Raw genomic sequence first — 18,008 nt, forward strand, 5'->3', positions numbered from 1 at the left:
CCATCTTCTCCATTTCCTCCAGCTCTTCATCCTCGTAGGTGAACAGAAAGCCTTCGCTCATCACCTTCAGGTTTATTTCCTTCTCGTAATGGGCATGGGTGACGGTGAAGGCCTAGGTAATCCCAGCGTGAAAGGCACTCTCCTCAAGTTGGCCCACCCGAGCCATGATACCTGCGACACGATCCACGAGCGGGCTGGTCTCCACCGGCTCCATCACATTCAGGGCGTTAAGGACCACCCCGGCCGCAGCTTGTAGAAGATCATGCTCATCGCTCTCAACCTGAAGGGCCCTTTGTGTATAGGCAGCCTCTTTTTCCAGCTTGATGGAGACGTTCTCAGCACTCAACCTTCCTTTCACTGCGTCACCAAGCTCCGCCCGAAGAGAGCGGACCACCGCGATGTCCTCGTCCACCTTCTGCTGGAGGGCCATGGCCCTACTCTCGGCCTCCCATCGGAGTTCCCGCTCCATCTCTAGCTCCTTCAGGGCTTCGCTAGTCTTCTTGTTAACCGCGGCATTCCTCTGCAGCAGTTCGTCTCGCTCTTTCTAGAGCCTGGCAATCTCCTCCCCATCTAGCTTAGTCCTCGCCGACAGATCCTCGAACATCCCGTGGGCCTCCTCCGCGTCCTGACACGCCTGGGCCTCCCGCTCCTAGGCGGTAGCAAGCTAGGCGGCCATGTCTGCTCGTAGTCGGGCCTCCTCGAAAAGGCGATCCCTCTCCGCCTTCTGCTCATGGAGAAATTGGGACTTTTTCTGGCTACGAGCAACAAGAATCTGAAGAGGAAGAAGACCGGTATCAGAAAAGCAAAAACACAAAAACATGCGCAGAAAGAAGAAAGCCTAGCAAATACCTGAGTAGTAGGAATAACAATCTCATGGAGGGCTCCTCTGGCCTGGTCCAGGGCGTTCAGCATGGTCGAGACCCCGATGTCAAGACCCTCCCACTCCATGCTCTCGGAATGATCATCGAGCGAGAAAAGGGCCGATGTCGGGTCCTAAGCAGCCATCCACTGGAGCGGTGGCTCCCCCACGTGGGGGAGCGGTCTCCTCCCGACAAAGGGGTCGGGGGCGGCTCCCTCCTGACCCTATGCGGCGCCACTGCCGCACTCGAGGATCCTCCAACTGGATCTTCCTCCATCCGGGCCACTTCGAGCGCCACGGGCGGATCCACCTGGGCCTCCGGTGGCGCGGATTGCACTACGTCCTCGTGCGCTACCACGGTCGTACCCAACTGGTCCAGGCTTGGCGCAGTCACGACCGCCTCCACCGGCGGTATACTGCCCTCGGCCGGCTGTACCATGTCCACCATTAGGGAAGCTGCCTGCTCGGTAACCTCCGTGGGCGTGGGCGCCACCACAGACACCGTCGGGTCGGCCAACGCGGCCCCGATGTCGGCATCACTCCTGCCCGAAACAGGGGTGATGGCAGGCAACGCCATCTGTCCCGCTTGAATGGCGAGGCTCTTCTTGGGTGCCAGCCCTAGGGGGTGACCCGTCCACAAGAACCTGCACAAAGGTAGTAACCATTAAGTCAAAATAAAAATGGAAAAAGGATGAAAACAGAGGAATTAGCAGCTTACGTTGACGTCCTCGGCCGGCGGAAGCGTTTTGGGGATGGATCCCCAGATCCCTACCCTGACTCATCTGGGCTGGACCGTTTCATGCCCGCCCCCTGCTCCGGAGCAGGGGGGTTCATCTCGTCGGGCACGGCACCGGAGTCGCCCCCCTCTATCGTCTCACGGGGCGCGACACTAGAGCCGCTCCTCTCCATCGTTTCGTCGAGCGTGGCACTGGAGCCGCCCCCCTCCATCGTCTCATGGGGTGCAGCACCAGAGCTGCTCCCCTCCATCATCGCCTTGGGGGTGGCGGCAGCAAGCCCCTCCCCGTCCACCGGTCCTCGGCCAGCACGCCATGCGAAGCGGCGGACTCACCGGCCTCCACTAACCTCATCGATCTACTTCCCTCCGCGTGGAAAGGGAAGGGCCCCTGCACGAATGGGTGCCCACTCATCAGCGTGTCCTCGTCCTCCAGGACGTCCCAATCCATGCCGACGACTACCTCATCGTCGTCAACATCATCATCGTCATTATCATCGTCCTCACTGCTCACGTCCTCTCCCCGATCCCATGCCTCCTGCTTCAGTAGTTTCGCCTTCTTCATCTCTTCCCTTGCTTTCTTGTCCCACTCGGCCACGAGTCGATTCACCGCCGCCATGACCTTGTCCTTCGGTAGTGGAACCAGGCTATCCTTAAAGACCAACACCCTCGGCTGGTCCCAACGTCATAAAAGCAAGTGTTAAAAAAATGGAGATCTAGGAAAAAGAAAAGAGCACGGGAGAGGAGGGCTTACGAATTCAAAGAATCTAGGCTCTAGCCACATTGGGGGGTATCCGGGCACCGGATACACAATGTCGAGGACCCTGCCTATAGAATCCTTTGTCAGCTCCATCGCCTCCTTGATGCGCTGCGCCACTTCTAAATAAGGGAGCACCTCGTCAGCGAGCACCGTCCCCTCGAACGATATCCCAGGCATCATCCGATGCAGGGGAAGCACACGCGCCATCAGTGGCGCCACCCTCCTCGCATGGTAGGCGCCGAGAATCCCCGTCCCCTTTACACCCCGACCCTTTAGGGCTTGGAGGGTGGAGAGAAGGTCGGAGATGTGTTTCTTGTCTTTGGACTGGACGCCCCAGCCCACGACTCCGGAGCATCCATAATAAGGCGCCTAGTGTACTTTGGTAGGGTGGCACTCACATCATCCCTAACATAAAACCACTGCGAGTGTCATCCCTTGTTGGATGTCGCCAGACGCATGTATGGATAACCCTTCGACCGGGTATGGCGCAGATGAATGCTGGCACACCCCATCGGCGCATTCACATCTTTCCCCCCAATCTTCCTCTTTGACAGACTAATGCTAAAGAAATACCACCACAGATCAAAATGGGGATCGATCCCCAGGAAACCCTCGCACAGGGCCACAAATGCCGCCATATGTTGAATCCCATTGGGAGTTAGATGCTGCAGCTCTACCTCATAGTAATCCAACAGCCCTCGAAGGAATCTATGCACGGGTACCCTGAATCCCCGCTCATGAAAGATGGCAAAAGAGACGACATACCCATCAGGCGGCACCGGCTCACCCTTATCGCCAGGTAGCAGCCACTCCTGGACGGTGGACTATGGGCGGAGAAGGCCACGGTGGACGAGGCCCTCTAGACGCCGTGAGGTGATGTTAGATCTGCCCCACAACTCCATTAAAGCAATAGGGGGAAGGGCAGGCACGAGCTTGACGACGGCTGCAACACGAGCGCAAGCCAGACGATGGTGGCGACACGGGCACAGGAAGCTGGGGCGGTTGGCGATGGATGTTTCAGGACTCAAAGGCAGGGGAGCGAAATACGGAACCCTGGGGGCGAACCCTGCGGTTTTATAGGGGGTGACGGACGCGAGAAGGGCAACTGTCCGCCTCGATCTCCGGGCCTGCCACGCGCACCACCGTGTCACGTTGCAGGACACGCGCCCGCAGTCCCTATCCTCTCACCCCAAAAATCTTGGTGGATGGTTCGCCTTCCCCAGGTGAATCCGGACTCTCTACCCACCTGGGAAACGCAAGCCACGAAGGCCTTTTTTTTCCTCTCCTTGGCCCACCTAGGGCCTCGAAGCACAGCGGCCGACCCGACTGAGGAAGGGTCCATGAATGACCCGAAATCAAGGGCGCAAGCACCAGTCAGGTCAGCCCTGAAATAAGTTCCCCGCGAATGGGATACCACGACCCTCTCGAAAAAATGACCAGTTGACGAAAAGATTAAGTCCTTCAGCCTTATCCACGAAGGGACCGATACAACCCCCTGGGCGACTCTACTCAAATCACCCGGGGGCTTGGGGGCTACACCCATCGGGTGCGCTCGCGCACACCCTCTGGCAAAGAAACTCCGACGAAATAAAAAAAACACCCTCCAGGCGATTCTACTCGAATCACCTAGAGGCTCGGGGGCTACTATCGGGGACCTAATACCGGGGTACCCCAGAAGGTGGAACCAATAACCACCGAATGTTAAAAACTTTTGGACGCACAAGAGCGTTGCTTCACCCCTTACTGGGGTAACAGGAGCTTGGTTCCACCTCGCTCGACGCCTTTGGGGTGGGCTCGGTCTCGCTCGAGGGCCAAGGATTAGTCTCCGTCTCGCCCAACGCCTCTGAGGTGGCTCTGCCTCGCCCGAGGGACTTAGGGCTAGTCTCCGTCTCGCCCGACGCCTTTAGGGCGGGCTTGGTCTCGCCCAAGGGCTGAGGGATAGTTTCTGCCTCGCCCGACCCCAGAGGGGCAGGGTCGGTCTCGCCCAGGAGATAGGGATTGGTCTCCGCTTCACCTGACGACAAGGATGATAGAGACAGGGCAAGACAAGACGTTTGGGTCAACCATGGCTCCAAGAACCATACCCTACGCTCTGGCAGGAAAAGTACTACCAGGGGAGGATGGGACGGGTGCTTTAGACCCTTTCAGGCGCAGCAGGGCCTGAAAGGTAGTACAGGTGCATGCTCCTCACCCTATAGAATTGTAGGCACCGCCTTCAGACCTAGGACACGGAACCCGACGAAGATATACGACAACCGCTACACTCCAGAAGAAGATTTGCTATCTCCACGAACGATGGGAATTCCGTCACCACGCTGTAGACCTGAGGGAGCAGCGCCCGCTTCCCGACCCCTCAGGTCCAAAGCCAGAAGGCCTTGACCTCGGCGTTACTCCGGACCCCGACCCCTCGACACTCCGACAAAGACTCACAAGAACCAGAAGACGTGCGGAGCAAGGCTAGGAAAGGCTAATAAGTCAAAACCACTGTACTACAGCCCATATCCTGAGTAGGATAACATTCTGTAATCAACCTGACACACTACAGGGACATCAACAGTGTTGTAGACACTTATCTTTCTTAGCACTCATCAGAATGAAGGACCAGGCCGAATAGACGTGAACCACAAGATTAGATAAAGCCCTCATCCTTGTAAAAGCCACTCCCTTGATCTATAAAAGGGGATGTGCCTATCCCATAGAGGGAGGACGGAAAATAAGACCGAACAAGAGAACGCACTCATACACATAGTCAAGCGGCTACGAAGCTCTTGACCACCTTTCAACCCTTCCATCAGAGACTTGGGACTAGTCCCTCTCTCGATCGTTTGTATCCCTTACTACAGACCGTTCACGATGCTAATAACACGAGCAGCAGCAAACTGGATGTAGGGACATTCCGCCCGAACCAGTATAAATCTTGTGTCCTTTAGCGCACCATCCGAGCCTAACGCGCATTACTATAAATTTACTTGCCGGTGCTTGTACGAAACACCGACAATACTATTGGCTGCATGCATGCTATCACCCTGTATTAACAAATTTATCGAGTCTATCAGATTGCTTGGTGCTGTGATTCTTGGTACTACTGTTACCTTAGCTGCGACAATTTTATCGTTCAAGTAGCCATGGTATGTTTTTTATGAAGGATAAATTTGTATACTTGGTGATGTTTTGTTTATTCATGTTATGGTGTTGGAATTTTGCTACGTCTGTCCATTTTGCTAGGTTTGCTTATAGATCTCTCTCTGTAGTACAGATCTTGCTATATGTACAGTATGCCTAAGCTTTTTTTATCTTGTGATAGAGAGGTAAGTGAGCTCAAGATAATGTGGTCCTAACATAATGTGGTATTTCAAATACAACTGGTCTTTCCAAATAATGTGGTCCTAACATAATAAAAATAGCGGATACTGATGCCCCTATAAGATGGCGGTAAGATCTTTGGGAGCTCCACACGTGCAATGTCTGCATAAATAGTTTTCGCAGAGTTAAAGTTATTTACAAAGCGTTTGTGCTGAAATTCACACACTGCTCAGAAAGTTATTTACAAAGAGATATTTTTTTATCTGATCAAAATTGCATAATTAGGTCCTTGACCTAACCTGAATTTTGTGTTTTTTTTCAGAGTTCTTCCTTCTGAAGAAAAATACATTTTTCAGTATATGTCCCCAGACTTTGCAATGGTTTGTTCGCATAAGAGCAGCAATGCTACATCTTGCACAGCAAAACCTATCTAATATATATTTTTAGGTTAATTTAATAATTAATTTTTAATTATTCTATCATCCTAGTTGGACATTGTGTTCATAATTAACCTTCTTTGCTCTTTTTTTGTGTTATACTTGCAGATGGCTTGGAGGAAGTAATGCATGATTTCAGATAAGTGAAATATGCACTTTTCGTAGCGTTTTTTTGCACATTTTCATCTTTTATATACATGTGCAAAGATCTCACACAAGAGAGAATTGTAGATGTTCATGGATCAGCCATGATGTTGTTATCTATTGGATGTAAGGATGCAGAAGCACCTATATGAATGCTACTACTTGGCTCTGGATTTTAGATTATACATTTGCATTAGGTAGATTTACTTTTAGGTTTGAAATATCTTGTACTTGTATGGAGAGAGACTTCCAGAGATTTTTCATGATTTTGTGGTTCTGACATTGATCAGTGGTGACTTTCTATATCATTTTACCTTTTATATTTTTCTTTGTTTTTCTTTTATTTTTTCTAGACATTGTTTCTGATTTTTTTTCATCACGTGTTACTAAATAATGACAAGAACGCACCAAGAACTTCCTGAATATTGTTTTTTTCTGAGTGTTGGTACCCTGGGAATTCAGTGAAGTTGTTGTTGTTCTGCTCCTTAGAGGATTCCATGGGATAAGACTTGTGCATACAGCTTCTGAATATTTGTCGTTCTACATCCACAGCATCAGGGAATGAAACGTTCATGATAGCACTCTCAAACAGCAGCAGAGAAACTCCCCCAAACGTGGATTTCTTAGGAGATCGAACTGTCAAAAAAAAAAATTCCCGCTGGGGGTTCTGTGCCCTAGCAGTGCTCTAACATGGGTGGCGGGTGCTCCACCGAGCGAGCCCAGTCACTGAGCCATCGGCTTGTTCACTTCAGTAATGTGACGCGAAACAAAGAAAACAAAGAAAACAAACTCATGATTGTTACTTCTCATAAAACAAGATTTCTATTGTATTTTTTGGATGAAAAGAGTAGAGAAAATGGAGTTTTTTTTATCACTATTCCTATCTGTCAGGCGACTGGATTTTTTTAGTTCTGTTCAGGCGACGTAGCTCTACTGTTTGTTTGCTGCTCTCACCCAACTTGTGGACCACAGGTGCCGGCCATTCAATCAAATCCAACGACTCTAAAATGTGGCCTGAGAGATTGATTACTTTTCAGGCACCTGTAAATTAGCATCTCCTTTTTTTTTACCCCTCATATCCATCCATCCATAAAACCTTTTGTCCTCCCTTAATTTTTAAAATCATTTATTTTTTACGTTTTATTTGTGCACCATTACAGCCTCGAGATGGGGTGACATCAACTACAATGTTATTTTTCAAAATAAAAATAAAAATATCTTTCTAGAAAAAATATTCAATTAAAAGTCATAAAAAATAGTTTAATCATAGAAAATAGTTTTGGCTTGAAAAAGTTATGAAACTGGTTTCATTATTTTTTGCCAAAAGTCATGACTTATGGTGCCGGTTAGAATTATTTGATTTTTTATGGAGTGTTTTGTGTTTATTTACTGGGTGATGCTCTAATTATATTAGAATTAGTCGATTGCACAAACCACACTATATGAATTTTGATGTCGATTTGCTGGTCGACCGAATCATTGCCACAAAAGTTGTCTGCAACATCAGCAGAATTACAAAGCATAACAGCCAGACTAGCAAAGAATAAGAATGAACAGCTGAATTCAACAAACAATGAATACCGTAAATACGGTACACAGCACTTTCATTGTTCTGCTGCTGATCAGGGAGAACAAGTCATCCTACTTCAAGAACACTTGAAACAACCACTATGCCGTGAACAAGAGCAATGGAGGCAATCACCTTCTTATTCTACTCTATCTGGGGTGGGCACCTCAGCAAGGGTTCTTGGCCTTGATTCTGAGCTTCCGTGCAACGGGCGCAGCTCTTGGGTGGGCAGTCTTCCTGCCGATGCTGTCACCGCCGCTCTGCTCCATCTCCACCCAGTTGATCACCCGCAGCATCACCGACTGCGGGCAACAGCAGCTGCTCTTCTTCAGCCCGGTCTCCAGCGCGGCCTCCAGGAAGTCCATGAACCAGATGCCTGCTTCGGCCTGTATCTGCTTGGCCAGCTTTAGCGAGGACCCCAGAGCAGAGTGTGCAGTGGTGGTGACAGAGTAAGGAGCAGAACAAGATGATCTCTTCTCGTCACCACCGTCTTCGCCGATCTTGTCCATGGCGAGGCACTTCCTGCCGGCACTCGAGCTCCGGATGGCCTTGCCGCCGCCATCGTCCTGCTTCGGGTCCAACGTGCCGGGCGCAAAGGGCACCGACTTTGACACGCTCCCCAAGCCAATGCCTCTCCGACGCACCAGCGCCCTGTTCTGGGCTATCTCCTGCAGGACCGGCGGTGCATCCTCGTGCTGCTGCTCATCACTCGCCACGGCCGCGGCCATCGAGGTGGCCGCCTGGACCGCCTCGATGTCGGTGACGGCCTGCACAGCTTCCTTGTGGAAGTTGAGGAAGCCCTCAAAACAGGTGGCCGGCGCTTCTGCCCTCGCCGTCTTGCTCACTTCTGAGAACAACCTGCAGCATCAACCAGCGATATCGGTTACCATCGTACATTCCACTCGCAATCGGCAATTGCTGCCAAAACACTACTACGAGAAATCACATACTTGTAGATCCTAGCCACGTTGTCCGTTGCTGATGCGTTACGCAGTGCCTCCAGGGCAATCTTCTGCGCCTGCTCTCTTTGCTCGATTGCATCCTGAATGCGGGCACAGCAAACTATGTCAGACAAACAAGAATCGAGAGAGATTTGATGGTCGTGAACTCATGATTCCCTAGATGGAATCGTACCTTCCCGAGTAGACTGAGCTTCCCCGGCACCGGCACGCGAGTAGCTGTCGCCGGTCGCTTCTTGGTGGACGTAGCCGAGCTGCCGAGCTCATCATCAGAAGGAGGCGAGGAGGGCTCTTCCTCCTTGGCCACTCTCCTCATCGCCCTCGAGGCTGTGCAGCTCACCGAGCTCTTCTCCTGCGCAAACACAAATTGGAAATCAACATTGATTTGTAAACAAGGGCGCGAGTCCACTTGGCCCCCAATGTTCTTCAATTGAGGATGACCGTACAGTGGGGAATGGGCTCTTGGGGATCCTGGGATGCTGCTGCTGGTCCCTGTCGGCGACGAAGCTCTTGCTCCTGATAAGCCTGGGCAGAACGCTGCTGCTCTTCCTCACGGACACAGAGCTCATCGCCGGCGACGCCGCAACGCCCCGCTCCCTACCAGGCGTCGCCGCAGCCCCGCGGTCCCTGGCAGGCGTCGCGGCGCCCGCGCGGTCCTTGACCGGAGTCGACAAGGCCGGCCGCTCCTTGACCGGCGTCATCCTCACGGCGTCGAAGTTGAGCGTGGTGGGCTTGATGGCGGCGTTCTGCTCGGGTCCCCAGGACCCCCTGCGCGGGGCGGCGGGCTTGGCCCTCCCGGCCGGGTCGGGCGTGCCGACGACGAGCGGATGGCGGCCCGGGAGCGGCCTGGCGCCGACGATGACGGGGACGGGGGAGGCCGGGTCGAGGCGGTCGACGTGGACGAACTGGCCGAGGTGGAGCTTGTTGGAGAGCACGAGATCAGCCTGCGCCAGCGGGAGCGTGGCGTAGATGGAGTGCGACGCGTCGGAGACCTTGACGTAGAACTTGCCGTGCTTGGGGAAGAGGTCCTTCTCGTCCAGCTCCGCCGGCACGATGTCCGTCACCTGCAGCACCGCCGTCCGGTGCTCGCCCACGGGCTTGGCGGCGCCGCTCTTCATGCCGTCCAAGAGCTTCAGGAGCACGCCGGACGACAGCGTCGTCATCTTTACGCTTCGATTCGCAGCCGGCAGTCAGTCACAACCTGGCGGCGGAGATCGATTAGTCAGAACTCAAAGAGAGGATTTAGTACTGAACATCGAGTTCAGGCGATCGCAGAAAGAATTCCCCTTGCAAACGCTGTTGAAATCGAATGGGGGATTTCTTGTTGCCCCCAAATTCCAAACAAGAGCGAGAAGATGAAACGATAGCAACGATTAGTCAGAACTCAAAGAGAGGATTTAGTACTAAACATCGAGTTCAGGCGATCGCAGAAAGAACCCCCCTTGCAAACGCTGTTCTTGGCGAAATCGAACGGGGGATTTCTTCTTGCCCCCAAATTCCAAACAAAAGCGTGCCGGGCGAAATCGAATCGGAGCCAATTGCACGGAAAGAACTGGGAATTGGAGCGGAGGAAAGTTCCCAGGACGAATCGATGAACCATACCCAGGCGCTTACCAGCGGCGTTGGCAAGCCAAGAATTGCGCTCTCGCGATCTCAAAGAAAACCCCAGTCGGGAACTGTGCGATTAAGCTGGACGACGAGGTTGTAGGCAACCCTGAGCTGTTCTGTTCGGTCGCGGGCTTAGCAGCTGGGGTGGGGTTGTGTTGCACTCGCACCAACGGTAACCTACGATACGAGGAGGGGAGGAACGCGAGGTGGAAGAGAGGAGGAGGTGTGGGAAAGGGGGAAAAGAAGATCACGTGACATTTGGAACGCTGGCAAGCCCAACGGTCGACTACCGTGGGAAAGTGGAGGAGCGGTCCGCGCAGCCACCGCCTCGCCGCCTACTGCTTCTGGCCAACGGAAGGTGGGGATTGGATGGATATCATGGACTATTATGGACTATTGCTCTGATCGTTTGGGTTGGTTTGGTCCGCGCAGCCACCGCCTCGCCGCCTACTGCTTCTGGCCAACGGAAGGTGGGGATTGGATGGATATCATGGACTATTATGGACTATTGCTCTGATCGTTTGGGTTGGTTTAGCTTATAAGTTATGATTGAAAGTACTGTTAATTGATTTAGTGTGATAGAAAAATATTGTTTGTTGGCTTATAAGTCATGACTTATAAGCCAAATACGATCAAGCGAATAGATTGTATATGTTTTTTCATTTCATCTATCTAACGGACAAGTCCCCGTATGCGCCGCCAGGTATTGTTTTTTTTAATTCTTGACCCGGATTCTTCAAATTGCACGCTATGGTCCTATTCGTCTGGTATTAAAGATAACTGAAGCTGTTTTATTGTGACAGAAAAATACTGTAGATTTTAGCTGATAAACCGAATGATAAGTTCAAACATACGTACAGACATATCTTTACTCTGCACAAACTTAGACCGCACGCACACGTACACTTATTGCGTGTAAGACAAACCTTTAACCTATATCTGAAACTAAAAGTACACATATAACTGAGAGGTAATTGAAAACCATTAGACTCAAAGCATGACGTGTACATCGCCATAATCATTGCAGAATATCCACGTCTGAGACTGTGAGGAAAATAAGGCTGGGAGAGGGAGCTTGGTGCAAAACTCTGAGCAGTGCTTAAATGTGGCGGTGGGCGCTCCACCGAGCGAGCACAGCCACAAAGCCATCAGCTCATTGACACCGCCAAGTAATGTGATGTAAAACAAGAAAATGAAATTATGATTGTTTGGCTCATAGAAATGAAATGTCCATTTTGGCTCTATTCGGCTTACTCTATATTCAGCTTATTCGTCTTTTTTTTTAGCCAGAACAGTGTTTTTCTCTCACAACAATTTAGCCGGAACAATATTTTTCAGCCAAGTTTCAGACCAGCGATCGGGGCCTTTAGGACGAAAGGAGTGGGAAAAGGTTGTTTTAACCCCTTAACTTTTGCAATTGTCCAATCTCCACCTAGGTCCTTCCCATCCATCTAGCCTAGTGCCATGTCAACCTCGAGAGTAATCGAACTATGTTGACAGTTATGGGGTACATTAGTTTGCAAATATATATTTTTTTTTTCAAAAAACTGTCAAAATAATTTCTTTTTCTAGAAAAAATATGCAATTTAAAATCTGGTTTAATCTTAGATTCAAATAATTTCAAATTAGGCACCATAAGATAAAAGCATGATTTTAGAAAAACCTAAAACTAGTTTCATAGTTTTTTAGCAAAAAAAATCTAATATTAAACCAGATTTTAGGATTTTTAGTTACATATTTTTTTTAAAAAAAACTTGATAATCTTTGTGAAAAATACTCACAGTTCGATTTACTCTCAGCATCTATCAATATGGTTCTATTTATCCTATCGCGGCATCGCGCAGGATGCCTGACAGGATAAAATCGCTGTCTAAACTATTGGGTTGTAAAAATAATTGGTTTTAAAAGTTAAGGGGTCGCAAAAGTGAAAAGCCAAAAACACATTTCCCGTCGTCGCGCAAGGCTGAAACTCAGGCGGACACAGTGCGCTGGCCCGGTCCATTCTTGTCCACAATCAAATTTCCGTTACGATTTGGACTTCAAGCTGGGCTGCACGTGGTTGGGCCCGACTAGGCTTCCACTCTGGTTGGGCTGCATGTGGTTGGCCCGGCTAGGCTCCCACTTGATTCAGTTTTAAGTTTTTATTAATTTTCTTTTTAGCTTTTATAAGGGATCCAGCTTTTATACGGAAAAAAATAAGCACATCTTAGGTGCAAACAAACAAACCATTTCAAAAATATATTTTGGTCATTTAGAAAATTCTGAAACTTGATACACTCTGCATCGATACATGCAGTCACATAAAAGTTGAGATGCAAACTCAAACTAGAAAAATTCATACAAAAATAACAAATTGCAGGTGCATGTACACTGCAAGATAAGGTTTTCATATGATATTTTTTTTTTAATTTTGAGTTTGTATCTCAACTTTTTCAGACGACCTGAGGTGAGAAAGTCCACCACGTTTTTTTTCCTAGAAAACACCTCGTTTTTGTGATTGTGGCCGTACAGAGCGCTTCATTCCCTGTCTGCTGTCTCTATCCCCCAGTTCCCCCCTCCCTAAAAGGACAAAACTCGACTAATTTATTTTTCTTTTATTGGCACTATGAACCGTAGATATATTGTTGTTTATTTTGGCACCTCAGGCATGTGGTTATATATTATATTATGCACAAAACTTAGGATAGATGCAGCAGATGGTGGGTTTTGGATCTTTATTTGTGACAGCTGACAAGGCAGTTGGCTCTTGCTCGAGCACGGCGGCGACGACTAAACTATTATAGATGCAAAGTCCACCGGCCAGGTAATGGACGGACCTACTGCTGCGCGAAGACGACGAACTAAACACCACGTGATGATGAGGAGTTTATTACTATATGCATTTGGAAACGTTAGTGAAAGCGAAAACGTGAAAGCACTGCTCGCGTCATATCATATGTGAACAAATGCGAGCTTCACTCATGAAAAGCTACGGTCCTTTTCAAACACAGGAATTTCACAAAATATATATAAAAATTTCATGGAAATCATTTTTTTCAAGAAAATAAATCTGGCAAATATTTATATGTATTATAAAAGTGACTATCATAATTAATTTAGTATCACCAAATGTACGCAAAATCTTAGATATTGATGGTAAAAAATTGAGCCTTTCTGAGTTATAACACTGTGGACCGCGCATAGACACAATTCAAGTACTAGTGTACTAGCAAGTAGTAGTAGTGGCACCAACTGGTTCCAAGAGCTGCTGGGAGGGGGAAAAAAGGCAGTCTGTTTGCTACTTTTGCTTTGCTAGCTCCAACCTATGCACAACTGCAAAAAGCTGAAACGAACAGGGCGATGCACTCCGTTCCTGACCTGAGAAGAGGTTCAGACTACCTTCCTAATACAGTAATACTCCGCCCTACAGTACTACGCCTTAGCACGGTGGCTGATCAGATGTTGTGGCTGCATCGTGCGTGAGCCATTGGGACGGGGCTCTCAATCAGGTCAGACAAGAATCGGAGCAAGCAGCAGCAGGTCGTGCAGCCTCTGGGAGACCCTGGCGGCGTCGAGGCCGATCCTGGGGCTGAGCGCCTGCGAGTGGATGGTGTAGAAGATCTTGTCCCCGATGACGGAGAAGCTGGCGCTGACCACCTCGGCGCCCTCCTGCTCCAGCACCGTGATGACCTGGTGCAGCTTGAAGGGCCGCCCGGCGTCGCTGATGAGCACCACGTCCAGCGTCCCGTCCTGGTACCGCACCTCGATCACCGGCATGCGCACGCCTCCGCCTCCGCCGGACGACACGCCCGACGCCTGCGCGGCCGCGCAGCCTGCCGCTGGACCTGGACCGCCCGCCTTCCGCTGCTTCAGTGCCTCGATCCGCTCCTTGAGCTGCTTGATGTACGCCGCCGCGCTGTCCAGCTGGTCCAGCTGCGTCAACGAGTCCTGCGATAAGCCATCGTGTTACGGTCAGTGTCAGCGCAACAAGATTCTCCGTCTCGCCAAAAAAAAAAATCCATGATTTTCCTTTTTTTTTATTTTGATTGAAAGATTTGCAGGAGCAGTGCCATGCTATTCCCGTCTTTATTTACTTTCCTTGGGGCCCAAATGGAATTTACACAAGTACTGTAGAAGCAGACACCATGTCAGTGTTCACTGTTCAGCTACAGCTCAGCCGATGGCGACTGTAGTTTGGCTTCCCTTGCGCACACGGTCACTGCGGCTGGGGGTGCGGCCGGGGAGTTTGGGAATTGATGAGAGCGAGAGCAGGAGCCGAGGTGGTAAAACGATACGGTAACATTTTCGTTGTTATTTGATAATTAGTGTTCAATCATAATCTAATTAGGCTTAAAAGATTCGTCTCGTAGATTTTGTCTAAACTGTGTAATTAGTTTTATTTTTTATTTATATTTAATGCTTATGCATGCGTTTTCGCATTCGATGTGATGGAGAATCTTAAAAAAAATTAACGTTTTAGGAGGGAGCTAAACAGGGCCCAGGTTTCAGGCACGTGGCAAGATGGTGGAGCTCCTCGGTTGGTAGGTCCGTAGGTGGCCGCTGGTCTGGCCGGAGACTTGAATATAATAATTGGGGGAGTCGAGAGGAGGTCAGAGCGGCGGAAAAAAAGTGAATTGTGGTGGGGTTACGTTACGCCGAGCACGTTTTTGGGCGGAATCGTTGAAAACTTTGGTACGGTGCTTTGTTATCGTGGCGAACAGTATTTTCGGCAATAACTTTTCAGTAAAACGACCCGGGCCTTTGTTATCGTGGCGTAGCACTGCAATAATCAGCCGAGTGGGGTATTTTATGATGTTGATTATTATTATCCGACGCAAGAGTCAAGCGACGTGTGTTTCCTACCTTTCTGATGGAGTATTCTATTGCCCACGAGTTCCTCCTCCGGCAGCGGCGGCATCCGGCGTGTGCGCCTAAATAAACTAAACAGTGACGTGACGTGTGACCCCTGAGCAAACCCGCGTGGCTGTCACAGGAGGGGAGGGGCCATCACGTGGGTGAATGGAGGGAGAAGCTCAGCCCTTGTTTAGTTTCACCCTAAAATCCAAAAAGTTACGGTACCTGTCACATCGAATGTTTGTGGCCCGTGCATGGAGCATTAAATATAGACGAAAAGAAAAACTAATTGCACCGTTTGGTGGAAAATTGCGAGACGAACGTTTTAAGCCTAATTAGTCAATATTTGGACACTATTTGCCAAATAAAACCGAAGGTGCTACACTAATCCTAAAATTCAAATTTCGCGAACTAAACAGGGGCTCAGTACAGACTATTGGCGTAGTCTAATCGCACTATTACAGTGATGTGTGTGGGCTAGTGTTTTCTGTCCTGTATCAGAAGAGGAAACGTGACTGAAAACGATGGTGGCTGGTGCTTTGGCTCGATGCCCCGCCGGTCACGGTGGCGGTGGGGCATAATCACAAACAAAAGCAGCGGACATCTCCACTAATCCGATCCAATCGATTCGGCGTGGCAAATCACAGATCCAGAACTGCTGCTTCTGTAATCAAACACTAAGCAGCAGTCTCGTTTCCGCGCTTTTTCATACTCTTTTTTTCTAACCCTTTTTTGTTTTACACGTAGGCTACGGATGATTTCTAACAGTAAATGTTTTCTGTTGGCCAAATGAATAATATATTCCAACAATATTGCTAATTGGCTTGTCCAGCTAGAAATACAGACAAGAATGTCTCAATTTCATTTTTTGTCCTGCAAAGATCGACACAGATTGATAGTTCCGCCCGGAAGATTTTAACGCTAGTTCCGTGCGTAGTCAATTGTCTTTTCAAAGGATTTGTTCCATTGACTGCTACAGTAGTAAACTTCAGGAGGCGAACTGACTGCGACATTAAGGATTAACTGATTGTACGAACTTGATGTGATAAAATCGTTTTTACTGTGCGACTTGCCCTGTTCACTTACTCCTGAAATAGTGTTTTTCTCCGGCAATACTTCAACGTAAGTTAAATTTCAGCATAAGCGAGAAGGAGTTGACTACTAGTACTGTGTGCTATTATTCAGTTAGCTTCTTGAGTTCTTAGTACTATCATTTACTAGTAAATTAGTACGCACTCTTAAATTTTTTGGCGAGGGATGGTCTGGATCACCACTGATTCGAATTCAATCAGTCGTTGCGCTTGCGTCCAATAGAGCAATGAATGGTCCGAAGATGGCAGGCAGAGATCTGCCGGCTCGGAATCGCCATGGAAAGCGGGCGAGCGAGGATTCGAGAGGGCAAGAGGAGGTTGTTGCCTTTACCTTGTTGTTGGGATTGGATGCCGCGGCCGCCGTCGCTGCGTCGGAGAGGAGAGAGGCGTGCATGGCGGCGGGAGGGAGGAGGGAGGAGAGCTTGAGGCAGAGGCTCTTCATGTGCAGCCTCCGGTTCTTCTCCACGTCCTTCCTCTCCAGCTTGCATCCCCCGCCCCCGCCGCCGCTGCTGTGCGTGTGCGTGTTGCCCTCCCCCGCGGCGCACGCGGCCGAGCTGCCCCCGCTGCTCTGCCTCCGGCTCTTCATCTCGATCGACCGCTCTGGTCTGCTCTCACCTTCGCTTGGTCTCGTCGCTGCTCGATCCTGCCGGCGTGCAGTGCGGTCTCGAGCTAGCCTTTGGGTGGGACAAGATGCAACGGAGGCGGCAAAGGCAAGGACCAAGGAGGCCAAGACAAGATGAGAGAGGCTGGAGAGCTTGTGTGCTTTGCTTGCTGCTGCCTTGGGGGCTTGCTGGCGGCTCATTTATACAGGGAATGGGTATGGGCCAGGTGAGGTGAGAGAGCCTTAGCCGTAGCCGATGGGGGCAGTGACTGGACGGAGGAAGGAGACGACGGCACAAGGCCCTCCCGGGACGATCCGCACCGTCCACCGGTGCACGGACGTGCGGATAAGTGCGCGCGTGTGGCGGTCAACTCCGCTCTCCGTCCAATCGAGGGTCCGCGTCCCCGGGTGCGCGTTTTCGTGTGGGCCCCGTGGGTTTTGCTTCTGGTAGCACTGTTGGCTGTTGCTGCAACTGCTCCGCACGTTGTGGCGACGCGACGTACGTGCTCTCCTGCGTGCGTGCCGGGTTTTTCTTTCATTTTCTTTTCTTTTTCCTGGTTTTCGAGTGAGATCTGTGGATCTCGGCGTCACGTTCTCACCGGTCACTGCGGCTGGGGGTGCGGCCGGTGAGTTTGGGAATTGATGAGCGAGAGCAGGAGCCAAGGTTTCAGGCAAGACCGGCTGCCTCGGCGGTCTACGCCTACGCGCACGCTGACGGCTGACCACAAATTGTAGTTTCTCTAGATGTTTCAAGCAGGATTGTCAACTGTGCATGCTACAGGTGCAGGATTTATTAGCAGTAGCAGTTGAATTAGACCTTGCTTGCCCAAGCTGTTGAATAAATAAAAGCAAAACTAATAATATAGCCGGTTTGCCGACTATAAGGTTTTTTGCCTTTTCTCAGTCCACTCATATATTAGTTAGCTCTTTGTTATTAATGTATGGCCCACCTGCCTCTCTTACAAAGTTTATTGGTTCCTGTGCCTAAGCCGGCTATAAGCTTACAACCGCCTCTCTCTTCTCTCATCTTCTCTCTTCCACATCAGTATTTAGCCAGCTTACAGCCTGTTATTATGGTGCCGTTCGCTGGTCTGAACCAGACCAGCCAGCCGG

General features: G+C 50.0%; 2 protein-coding genes across 3 annotated transcripts; both read right to left on the minus strand.

Annotated features, from left to right (window-relative positions):
- Window positions 1–7,741: 7,741 nt before the first annotated feature.
- Window positions 7,742–10,687, minus strand: LOC136451788 (uncharacterized). 2 transcript variants are annotated; one of them, XM_066452473.1, is made up of 5 exons: window positions 10,622–10,687; window positions 9,209–9,963; window positions 8,938–9,114; window positions 8,754–8,845; window positions 7,742–8,661 (listed from the first exon to the last, which is right to left on the minus strand). In XM_066452473.1, exons 2-5 carry the CDS (start codon window positions 9,923–9,925, stop codon window positions 7,971–7,973), a joined length of 1,677 nt encoding a protein of 558 aa, XP_066308570.1. In that variant the 5' UTR covers window positions 9,926–9,963; window positions 10,622–10,687; the 3' UTR covers window positions 7,742–7,970. The 2 variants fall into 2 exon arrangements, with proteins under 2 accessions (XP_066308570.1, XP_066308569.1); XM_066452472.1 differs by lacking the exon at window positions 10,622–10,687 and adding an exon at window positions 10,377–10,590.
- Window positions 10,688–13,489: 2,802 nt separating this feature from the next.
- On the minus strand, window positions 13,490–17,077 carry LOC136451789 (transcription factor bHLH168-like). The gene is made up of 2 exons (XM_066452474.1): window positions 16,626–17,077; window positions 13,490–14,297 (listed from the first exon to the last, which is right to left on the minus strand). Exons 1-2 carry the CDS (start codon window positions 16,878–16,880, stop codon window positions 13,860–13,862), a joined length of 693 nt encoding a protein of 230 aa, XP_066308571.1. The 5' UTR covers window positions 16,881–17,077; the 3' UTR covers window positions 13,490–13,859.
- Window positions 17,078–18,008: the final 931 nt, after the last annotated feature.

Source organism: Miscanthus floridulus, chromosome 5 (genome assembly GCF_019320115.1).
Source record: "Miscanthus floridulus cultivar M001 chromosome 5, ASM1932011v1, whole genome shotgun sequence".
In the NCBI taxonomy this organism is placed as follows: Eukaryota; Viridiplantae; Streptophyta; class Magnoliopsida; order Poales; family Poaceae; genus Miscanthus; species Miscanthus floridulus.

What these genes read in the sequence shown, in the direction of transcription:
- LOC136451788 (XM_066452473.1), bottom strand. Translation starts at nt 9,925, where the DNA reads ATGACGACGCTGTCGTCCGGCGTGCTCCTGAAGCTCTTGGACGGCATG. An exon ending in CCAAGAGCCCATTCCCCACT is followed by an intron (nt 9,115 to 9,208) that starts GTACGGTCATCC and finishes GTGTTTGCGCAG; the next exon opens with GAGAAGAGCTCGGTGAGCTG. An exon ending in AACGTGGCTAGGATCTACAA is followed by an intron (nt 8,662 to 8,753) that starts GTATGTGATTTC and finishes TTGATGCTGCAG; the next exon opens with GTTGTTCTCAGAAGTGAGCA.
- LOC136451789 (XM_066452474.1), bottom strand. Translation starts at nt 16,880, where the DNA reads ATGAAGAGCCGGAGGCAGAGCAGCGGGGGCAGCTCGGCCGCGTGCGCC. An exon ending in CATCCAATCCCAACAACAAG is followed by an intron (nt 14,298 to 16,625) that starts GTAAAGGCAACA and finishes GGCTTATCGCAG; the next exon opens with GACTCGTTGACGCAGCTGGA.